This window comes from Mycteria americana, chromosome 13 (genome assembly GCF_035582795.1).
Source record: "Mycteria americana isolate JAX WOST 10 ecotype Jacksonville Zoo and Gardens chromosome 13, USCA_MyAme_1.0, whole genome shotgun sequence".
Taxonomy (NCBI): domain Eukaryota; kingdom Metazoa; phylum Chordata; class Aves; order Ciconiiformes; family Ciconiidae; genus Mycteria; species Mycteria americana.
In genome coordinates this window covers 15171915-15181569 of record NC_134377.1, presented here as the reverse complement: position 1 = coordinate 15181569, position 9655 = coordinate 15171915, and the positions used below count along the sequence as shown (strand labels likewise).

The 9655-nt window shown below is 46.3% G+C and overlaps 1 protein-coding gene across 2 annotated transcripts; it reads right to left on the bottom strand.

Moving 5' to 3' along the window:
* Positions 1–2033: 2033 nt before the first annotated feature.
* PUS1 (pseudouridine synthase 1) lies at positions 2034–9207 on the bottom strand. 2 transcript variants are annotated; one of them, XM_075516426.1, is made up of 6 exons: positions 9140–9207; positions 8266–8490; positions 6618–6755; positions 5808–5910; positions 4840–5537; positions 2034–2429 (listed from the first exon to the last, which is right to left on the bottom strand). In XM_075516426.1, the coding sequence occupies exons 2-6, from the start codon at positions 8479–8481 to the stop codon at positions 2379–2381; spliced, it is 1206 nt and encodes a 401-aa protein (XP_075372541.1). In that variant the 5' UTR covers positions 8482–8490; positions 9140–9207; the 3' UTR covers positions 2034–2378. The 2 variants fall into 2 exon arrangements, with proteins under 2 accessions (XP_075372541.1, XP_075372540.1); XM_075516425.1 differs by lacking the exon at positions 9140–9207 and adding an exon at positions 8858–9074.
* Positions 9208–9655: the final 448 nt, after the last annotated feature.

The following is a 9655-nucleotide window of genomic DNA, read 5'->3' as shown; positions in this document are numbered from 1 at the left end:
CATGCGCGAAGCCCGGCTGGCCCTGGGGCGGGCAGGCGGGCTCCTGCATGGCAGCGGCGAGTGAAGCTCAGGCGGCGGCACGGAATCTGCTGTTCCCTGAAAATACAGCGCTGGCCCTCGGGCGGCCCGCACGCCGCCTGCCGCGAAGGGCCACCAGCGGGGCACCGCGCCCCAGCGCGGGCACCTGCCAGGGCTGAGGCGTCCGAGGGCCGCTGCGGGCCTTCCGCGGCCGCGCTGTCCCTGCCCTCCACAGCGGCCTTCGCATCCAGCACCGCGCTCCCTCCGAGTATTTTCTTCCCCGTAAGGCACCTTAGTGCTGCGCCCTTTCAGAGTCCGTTTTAGAATTTACACCACCTCTGTATTTTTTTTTCTTATTCAGCTCCTGCACCGAAACGGGGGCTGAAATACCAAATTAATAATCCCCATGAAATAAAACAGCACACATACCAAGAAGTAAGAAATACCCTTTTTTATTATTATTATTTTGTTTTCTCCAAAAGCTATAAATAGAAATTCTCGTTGATTTCAACTGAGATGCATGTCAGTTTTGGGGCCTTTATTATAAGCAAATAAAGGGGGTTTTTTTTTTTCAGATTGAAAGGGATAGAAAGATAAGAGCTTTGGATAGAAGACTAATGCAGATTAGGTCAACAGTATGGACAAAAGCAAGGGATATAAGTGAAAATTACCTAGGTAGAGTCCCTCTCCAGAACACTTACACACTCACTCTGATAAAATAGAGCGACACCTTCACAATAAAATAGAAAGCACTAATTAAAACCCAGATGAAATAAACAAAGCAAATCCCTTTTTTAAGGGACACCTGTGCTCTGGGGAAAAAAAAAAAAACCAAACCCAAAACAACTAATTCCAGAAGGAGCCATAAAATCAGAGGCTTTGGCCAGAAACCACGGAATGAAGGAGCAAAGAGCTGCCTCCTCATACCCAGTAACTACCATATCACAAAGCAAGTCTCCATACAGACCCAGCTAGGGAAGCGTATCAAGCACTCGTACCAACACCCGAATGCTTGGAGAGTCTTGTTCCACTCCTTCCAAAAGTGTTCTACAAGCAGGAAGGCTGCTGCCTTTACTTGTTTTTTCTTCCACCACCTCCGTGGAGAGTTGGAAACAAGAACCAGAAGTCAAACCACAGCTGAGGAAAGGAGAACAAGAACTCCAGGGTATGCAGATCCCCAAAACACAGAAAATTAAACTGATTCCCAAAGGAAGGCAGTCCTCAGATGTGCTTCCTGTATCATTGCACACATTCCTCTGTTCTGAGCAGCTTGATGGGAATTACGAGTTCACACACACAAAGTGAAGGCAGACTTGATTAAAGCCCAGAGGAAGTCAGCACCATGCTTTTCACGCATGCTAAATTGATTCAACCCCAAATCTAGCAGATGTCTAGATAGTTTCCACCAAGACCAGAAACACTAAACCAGCAGCAACACATTTTGTGATCCACCACAGGCAACACTAGAATGTTCACGGCTGCACACCTTGAATTGCAGTCCTAACAACTGATTCACATCTTCTCCTCACGTCTCAACTACAGGTCTGTGAAACGACACCTCAGGCAGTAAAGGCTCAATTACACACGTAGCTGTGGATCTCTGTTCTTGAGTCTGCCCAAGCACGCGGGCAATACTGGGAGGATGACACCTCCCAAAGAAAAGGTCTCGTCTTGAAATACACAGTTCAGTCCATGTTCCAAAATTAAGACCTCTCACTGAGTAAGGAATCACTTCTTTTAGACTTGCAAAGCTTTAGAAAAGACAGAAAATTTGTTTCAATACCAAAAGAATTCACAGCAGTCAGCATGAGTTCCTAACCAATACAATGTTACTCCACAGGAAAGTCACGGATGACATAGAAAATAAAAGCTTAATGGTATTTAGAGATCAGGTTAGGTAAAGGTGAAGAAAATAATAAATTAAAAAAAAAATCAAAAGTTCATGGAGTCATAACTTCATGATATAATAACGAAAAAGAGAGTATATTAAAATGTTTGCCCCACCTTTATGTAGAGATTATACATATTCAAATACTATTTTCCAGGTAAACATATAATAAAAAACATGATTCAAATAGCAATTAAGATATCCTGCATGACAAGATTCTTTTAGAAAGCTTCTTTTACATTACACTATTTTCAAGTATATCAGTCAGGTGAATCAGTCAGTGGTATAAAAAGCCTCTTTCACTTTTTCTACTGCACTGTTTTCCCCAACCAGTTTCTCCTGGGCATCCGGTTCTTGTTCTGCAAGCACACAAACCCCTGCTTTACTGGATTCTTGGATTTAGAAAGGCCACTTTTTTGTAGACAAAGGGAATTCCAAGCAGTAAGGGTCCCACGTCCAGCCACTTACTGGCTCAGTCGGAATCATCATCACAACCATCACTGCCTTCGAGATCGCTGCTGTTCTATAAAGTAAAATAGAAAATGGTTTGTCAGTATTTCATTCACATCTAGAGACTGACCTAAATCAAAGACATTGACTTTAAACTTCTCCAAAAGTATAAGAAAACGGGGCTAGATCCCAACTTCATGTCTTAGACCCATCTATTGTAACAAAGTTCTGTAATAGTGAATGATGCTTCTTGTAGCAAAATAAATTGTACATTGTGTTACACTCACCAGCAGAAGAAATCTCTTCTCATTTATACCTACAACTGCATGATTACGACCTGCAGCATGTGGGCAACTTAAAGTGGGGAAATGGCATGAAATGTTGATGTTTAAAATAAATGCAGGTGAGACAAGTTAACAAGGGCTTTTTTCATGCCAGTCCCGCAAAAGTTAAGTTTGTTACATCGTCTAAAGCCAGATTTGAGAATTTTGTTTTGTCTGCTGCAGAGAATTTACCTCCAAACTGTATTAGAGCTATGCAAGGGCTCACTAATACTTGTTTAAAAACAAAGTCAGTATTAGGGAAATACGACAAATGTTAGCAACTTAGAAGGAAACTGAAGTCTGAGTTCTTAACTGGAAGCCACTCCTTCAGGAGTAAGTCAATACGATGCAGTAAATTTGGGGGGATTACATAATTTTTTGAAGCAAGTATTTTGACTGATATGATTGGCATCAAAGGATTTTATAAAGAAAGGCTAACATGACAATATGCCTGTAGTTACTCCTTTTTTTCCTCACCACCACTTGCTGAAAACATATAAACCCCCAAATCCTATGAATTTTACATTGACAATTTAATATCCTACTACAAAACAAATTCTGAGAGACTTAGACGGTTGCCTTCGTAACAGCAACCGCAGCTCACTGAAGTGCAAACAGCCTGCAAAATCTCAAAGGAGTCTGTCATATCATCCCTTATTTATCCTTCTCCAGACAGCTTGTGCTAACTACGATGCCAAAGCTGTATTTGGTGGAGTTTATCTAAAGCAAGCAGACCTGCCTCCTGCTAGCAATACATCAGTGATTTTGAACCTGTCAGCAGTACGTCCTGTCAGCAGTATCATCAAGACCCCTGAGCTAGGTAAGACTCTCTGCATCACACGGTCTCTTTGGGTCCCATTTAACCCAACTAATGTGGCATTTGTCATAACCTCCTGTCACAAATGTCCTCACACAGCACGACACTTCAGAAAAACAATTACCACAAGTACAAAAATAACCCTGAGAAATTTCTGGTATCTTGCTTGTACTATTCAACGAGGCTGTAAGTTTTATTTTATATGGTGAAACTCTTTCTCCTACTCAAACAAAAAATGGCAGAGACAGGATTAAACCTAACATTCTTTAGAGCAGGATTATTATCTACACAAACTAAAGCTAATTTTAAAGACTCCATTAAGTGAAAAAAGGTCATTATTTTCTTCCAAGTTGCACTACACAGAATTTTTAGCCCTGCCCATCATTCATCCTTCAAGGATTTGCGAGCCCTGTGACCAAGAAAACTTGAATTACATATAGAACTGTAAGATATCTTTAGGTCATCAAGTCCAACCTCCCACTCAAGCAAGGCTTGCTTCAAAGTTAGATCAGGTTGATCAGGGACTTGTCCAATCAAGCACTGTTGTATTTTAGGTCACTCCAGTGGTTGTCAATTTAAAGAAATACTTTGTGAGCATGACTCAAGATTCCTCATGCGGTTTCCAACCTACTTCTAGCACGTCCCAAACATCTTTCCACTCTTTTCTTATGAGGCTATTCTACATCTCAACCAGAAAAAAAATTCTTTAACTTAAAACTGAAATTTTCTTTTGGTTAAAAATGTATTCTACACTTTTGTTTAACTGCCAACTGACAGCAGTTCCTGTTGTCAGAAATCAGATTTCACAGCGTGTCATTTTACTCAGCAGGAGTTGGTCTGATGACCCATTCTGAGCTCATGGTAGATTTACTTAAAAAAGCTGGTCCTAAATTTCCCCCCGATTCCAAACCTTATCTCATGAAAAGGGCATTACACAAAATGAGAATTAGCCCAAAATCAGTGAATACAAAGAGCCAGCAGCTATTTAAAGGGAAATTGTCAACCTGAACACTAGTCTCTCAAACAGCTTCACAATAGCAAAGGCTGGTGATGTGTCCACAATTTCTGTTGCCAGTTTATGAGTCTGCAAATTGGCCTCTGCTTTAAAGCATTCCTTCCTCTCTGCCTCAACTGCTCCATGCAAAACCCTGCAAAAATAACATTTTGTGTAGTTCATTCCACTATCATCAAGTACACAAAGATGGAAAAGATAATAAACATTTCATACTCCAGATGACTGTCATCTTCCACGGCATATTCATGGAAAACAAAAATGTTAGTAAGGGAAGAGCTACTTCAACTTGACAGCTTCCATTTGATAAAATAATGGCTTCAATCATTACCTTTGAATTTTTGTTGTTAGCTTGCATCCCAACAACAGAAGAGTTGAAGTCATGAATGGAGAGGGTGTTTAGCCAGTTCACCATGGATTTCTCTTCCTTTTCCGTGTTGATAATGGTAGGATAGATATACTGCTCTTTGAAAAGAGCAATCTTCTCCTCCTCCTCTGTCCACTCCAGTGGCTCATGCAGCCCATCATTTCCAAAACGTCTGTTGTATTTTTCAAAGTGTACTCTTTCCAAGACCAGCCCAAGTCCTGGAGCTTTGGGGACATCTACTTTCTCCTCTCCCCAGCTGCGCTCTATGATAGACTCGGCAGCATAACCTTTCACAATAGCTATCACCAGCCCAATCATCTTCCTTATTTGGTGCATCATGAAACTCTGACCTTTCACTTTGATCACTGCAAATTCTATGTTTTCCCTCACAAATGGCTCTCCACAGTACATCTCCATTATGTACCGCTTGGCACTGGGGTCCCTGGGTCCCTTCTGAGATGTGAAGTTGTGGAAGTTGTGTGTTCCTTTATAGCATGCAAGCAGTTTATTGACTTTTTCAAGGGTCTCTTTGTCCAGTCGATAAACCTCTTCCTGCACATCATGGTCTTTATGGGCAAAGGCAAATGTCGGCAGCATGTAAGAGTAGGTTCTGGCATCACATTTGTTCTTGGAGTTGAATCCCCCAGTGACTCTCTTCAGACCTTATTTTAAAAGTGACATTAGGTTTTTGAATCAGTAGGTTACAACCCGATTGTGATCTCCCTCCTACCAACAAGAATATTTTTTTAAATAAAATACAGTCAAAAGATAGGCTTATTTTATACAACCCTAATTTCAAACTAACAGAAACATAGGAATTCATGTTAAAACTAAACTGCTTATGAGTAAAATTATAATGGTAAGGGAGAGACCTTCTGCAGGAGAAAGCTCCTCTTCGAAAAGATTTTCTCTGCCCATTCCAGTATCCTTACCCAGAATTCTGATGTGAGAAGGAAGATGGTTATTGATCTTTTCTAAGATGTCATCTATTAGCCTGACCTTTAGCGACACAATCTGTCCAGCTGCAGACACACCCTATAAAAACCATAAAACACACAAACACATAATTATGTACCTTGGAAGCTCTGGGATAGCACTTGCAGAATTGAAATAGCTGAAGAACAAGTTTATTCCGTTTTCTCACTGGTCATTCCAGGCTGAAGCGAGGCAAAGGCAAGGCCACAGGCAGAAATCCAAGTCAGAGTACTCCTGGAAGACCTCCTGGTGCTGTATAGCCATACAGCACCTTAGCAATCTTAGATAGCAGAATATTGCACTCCCTTCCATGACATCTCACTGTATTTGACTGCTATTAAGTAAAGCATCAACTGAAAAGAAATTACTTATAGATAAGATCAGCCATGAACTCCAGTTCAGACTTAGAACCCCACTGTGGCAGGCTTAAAATCAACCGAGATGCAGCTAAACTCTCAAGCGCCGCATCAACCAGGCAGCAGCAACGAGGAGGAGCAGCAGGTTGGGAGGCTGAAGCAGATGAATGTGACAGAAATACAGACAAAGTTTAGGTAGGAAGCACCAGCTTTACAAACACCATCTAATCAATATCCTGCGCTTTCTAAATGTTTGCTTGTACTTAAGCTCTGTAGTGGATGAAAGGAGAAATTTCAAGCAACAGTCACTGTGCTATTGGATCTCACTCTAGACAACGCTTTTCCAGTCAATCCCAGTAGCACCGGTGGGGGTACGCCAGAGTTTAAGAGCACAGGCCCTAACCAACGTACCTTATCTGTTCGAGCACACCGCTGAAAAGACATTTTCTTCATATCTTCCCCATGGTTTTCTGGGATGCAGCCTGACTGAACAAGGGCAGATACTAAGTCATCTTCAATCGTCTTGAACTGTGAAGATCCCACGTTTCTCTACAAGAGGACATATAGTAAAAATAAGTATAGAACAAATAGTAATAATTGGATAATTGAAGATGGTAACTGAAAAATTTTGTTAATCAAACATTGTCGTGAAATTCTTTAAAAGCCTTCCTTTCACAGCCCTAAAAGCACTGCCATTCTCTAACAGAACTAACTATATTTTATACAGACAGTGTTAATAAAACACCTACATTCTGATTTACCTTTTACTGTTATTGCAAGTGAAGGGTAATCTCTAATTTCACTGTGCAATACTTCTGCAATGGAGTTTTTTGATGATTCCTTCAACTGCATGAAACAGCACCAATGACACACTGTTCCAGTGCCTGCAAGTTAACAGCTGCTGCTCCAAACCTGCCCTCTGCAAATTCTGCTTCTAGAAATTAGATTGGGTTCTTCTGCTCAGTTCACCTGAGCTGTTGTGTAACACAGACTATGGTTTTCTCCAGTGACTTCTGCGCTCAACACACAGATGGACTATAACAGAAATGCACAACTCCAATTGTGCGCGAGGCTTCAAAGCACGCGCCCTCGACACGTACCATTCAATTACGCGAGCAGTAAAGCTAACAGGCGCTTACACGGATGTGCCCACAAGCGTAAGGTTTACTGCTGTTGAACAAATCTACTTTGTTGCATAAGCATGAAAGACTCCCTTTCCTGTCCGTGTGCAATCTTATCAATTATCCCGTGGAGCTTTTAAAGTACGCCTCGATAGTGCGTATGGAGCTTGCAGTACGCCGAGAGGAGCAGCAGATGGAGCAAGATCATCCTCTTGCTGCCAATACTGCGTGCCACAAGACCACCCCTGCACCGGCGGGTCTGGTGCTGGGGCCCTGCTCCAGTGCTGGTGCTGTCACGAAGCAACATCCCTTTTCTTCCACGTGCAAACACAGAAGTCTTGCGACAGTTTTCCTGTTTCTAAACTGCTACAAGCCGCCCCATTAGAGTGCGTCAAAAAAGGAAAATTTAAAATGTCTTCAAGTACAGATAATCTTTTTAAAAGTACAGGAGGCAGCAACATAGAAGCAAATTTGTTTCATTCAAATACGCAGCTCAGTTCTCTGGAATCTGCACGTAGTGAGACAACTTGAGGTCTAACCTAAAAGAAACTTAGCCCAACTGCTTTGAAATGTAAAGCTTCAACCAGAAGCTGGAGCACTGGTCAGAAGAGGATCGCTACACAGCACTTCAGGTTTTGACAGAACTGCAGTGCCCGTGCTTTCAGCCTCCTCAAGAGCCTTGTCTGCAGCAGTTTGTGAAAGATCTTCTGCTGATGCTCTATACTAAAGACAGACTCACTAGAATCACCAAATATCAGAGATGTACCACTGACTTTTTTTATTCAAGTTACTACCAAGGCATCTGAATCCAGGCATGCACTGTTCCTGCCCCGCTTTTCAAGCTGCAATTGCTTCCCTACGCAGTCACTATGACTACAGCTATAAACCCAACAGACTTCAAAAAAAAGCAGGCCACGTTGTTCTGCCAAGCCACATACTTGCATCCCATGGTAGCCTTTCCCTGAATATGCCATCAACAACACAATCTTTCTTTTGGGTGACTTTTTATTCTGATCCTCCACATCGTCCTCATCCGCATCTCTCTTCAACCTTTTATTTTGATGTCCATTTTCTTCTAGCCTTTCAACCACCTCACTGCTGCTGTTCAGCCTCTTCGTCTGGCTGGCGACCGCTGCTCTCAACTCCTCGGCCATTGTGAGAACCTGCAAGGGACAGAGCAGCAGACAGGACTCAGCAAGGAACTGAGGCAAAAAGCGGCAGCTCCATCCCCCGGAGCAGCAGAGGGGGGCACCCAGGGCCGTTTAACAAGCTGGAGGCAGGAATGGCGCCCACCCCCCGATCCCTCCCAGGCCGTGTCACCTCCCCGAGGCTGCCACCGTTCGCTGAAGGAGAAGGGAAGCAGGGCCCGCACAGCCTGGCCCACACGGCAGCCCGCAGCCCGGCGGGCCTGCTGGGAAGACCGGCAGGGTGAGAAGAGGGCGAACCCAGGCGGTTCCCCCCGCAGCCCACCCGGCCTCTCCCACCTCCCCAACGCGAGCGGCAGAGCGCGGCGGCCCGGCGGGTACGTACGCTGCCCAGCCGGCGCCAGGGCCCGCCGCACGCCGCGCTCGCCGGGGCGGAAAGGCCGCAGCTCACAACCCTCAGCCCCCACCGCAGCCGCAGCATCGTCCCCGGCGCAGGCCCCGACGAGCGGGAGAGGCGGGCGGGCGGGCGGCCGCTCTCGGCCTCGGCCTCGGCCTCGGCCTCGGCCCCGGCCCCGGCCCCGGCCCCGGCCCCGGCCTCCGTCCCGGCCCCGGCCTCCGTCCCGGCCCCGGCCCCGGCCCCTCGCCTCCCGCCGCCGCCGCCACTTACGCGGGCGCTGCGGAGCGACGCCACCGCGCGGCCGCGGCGCGAGAGAGCCACGTGCCGCCCTACGGCGGCCTCGAAGGGACAGAGCGGCGCTGAGGGGCGGGGCGGGGCCGTGCTGAGGGGCGGTACTGAGGGGCGGGGCGGTGCTGAGGGGAGCGGGGCGGTGCTGAGGGGCGGGGCGGGGCGGTGCTGAGGGGCGGGGCGGGGCGGTGCTGAGGGGAGCGGGGCGGTGCTGAGGGGCGGGGCGGTGCTGAGGGGCGGGGCGGGGCCGTGCTGAGGGGCGGTGCTGAGGGGCGGGGCGGTGCTGAGGGGAGCGGGGCGGTGCTGAGGGGAGCGGGGCGGCGCGGGCCGGGCCGGGCGCGGGGCGGAGGTTCCCGCCCTTGGGGCGGCACATTCGTATCACGGCAGGAGCAAGGCCGTCCTCGTCAGGTCCCAGCCCGGTCCTGCTGGCTGCTTACAGCAAGGCTGCTCCTTCCCGGAGCGTCTGGCTGGGGAGCAGGTCGCTCTCTGGGCTGTACA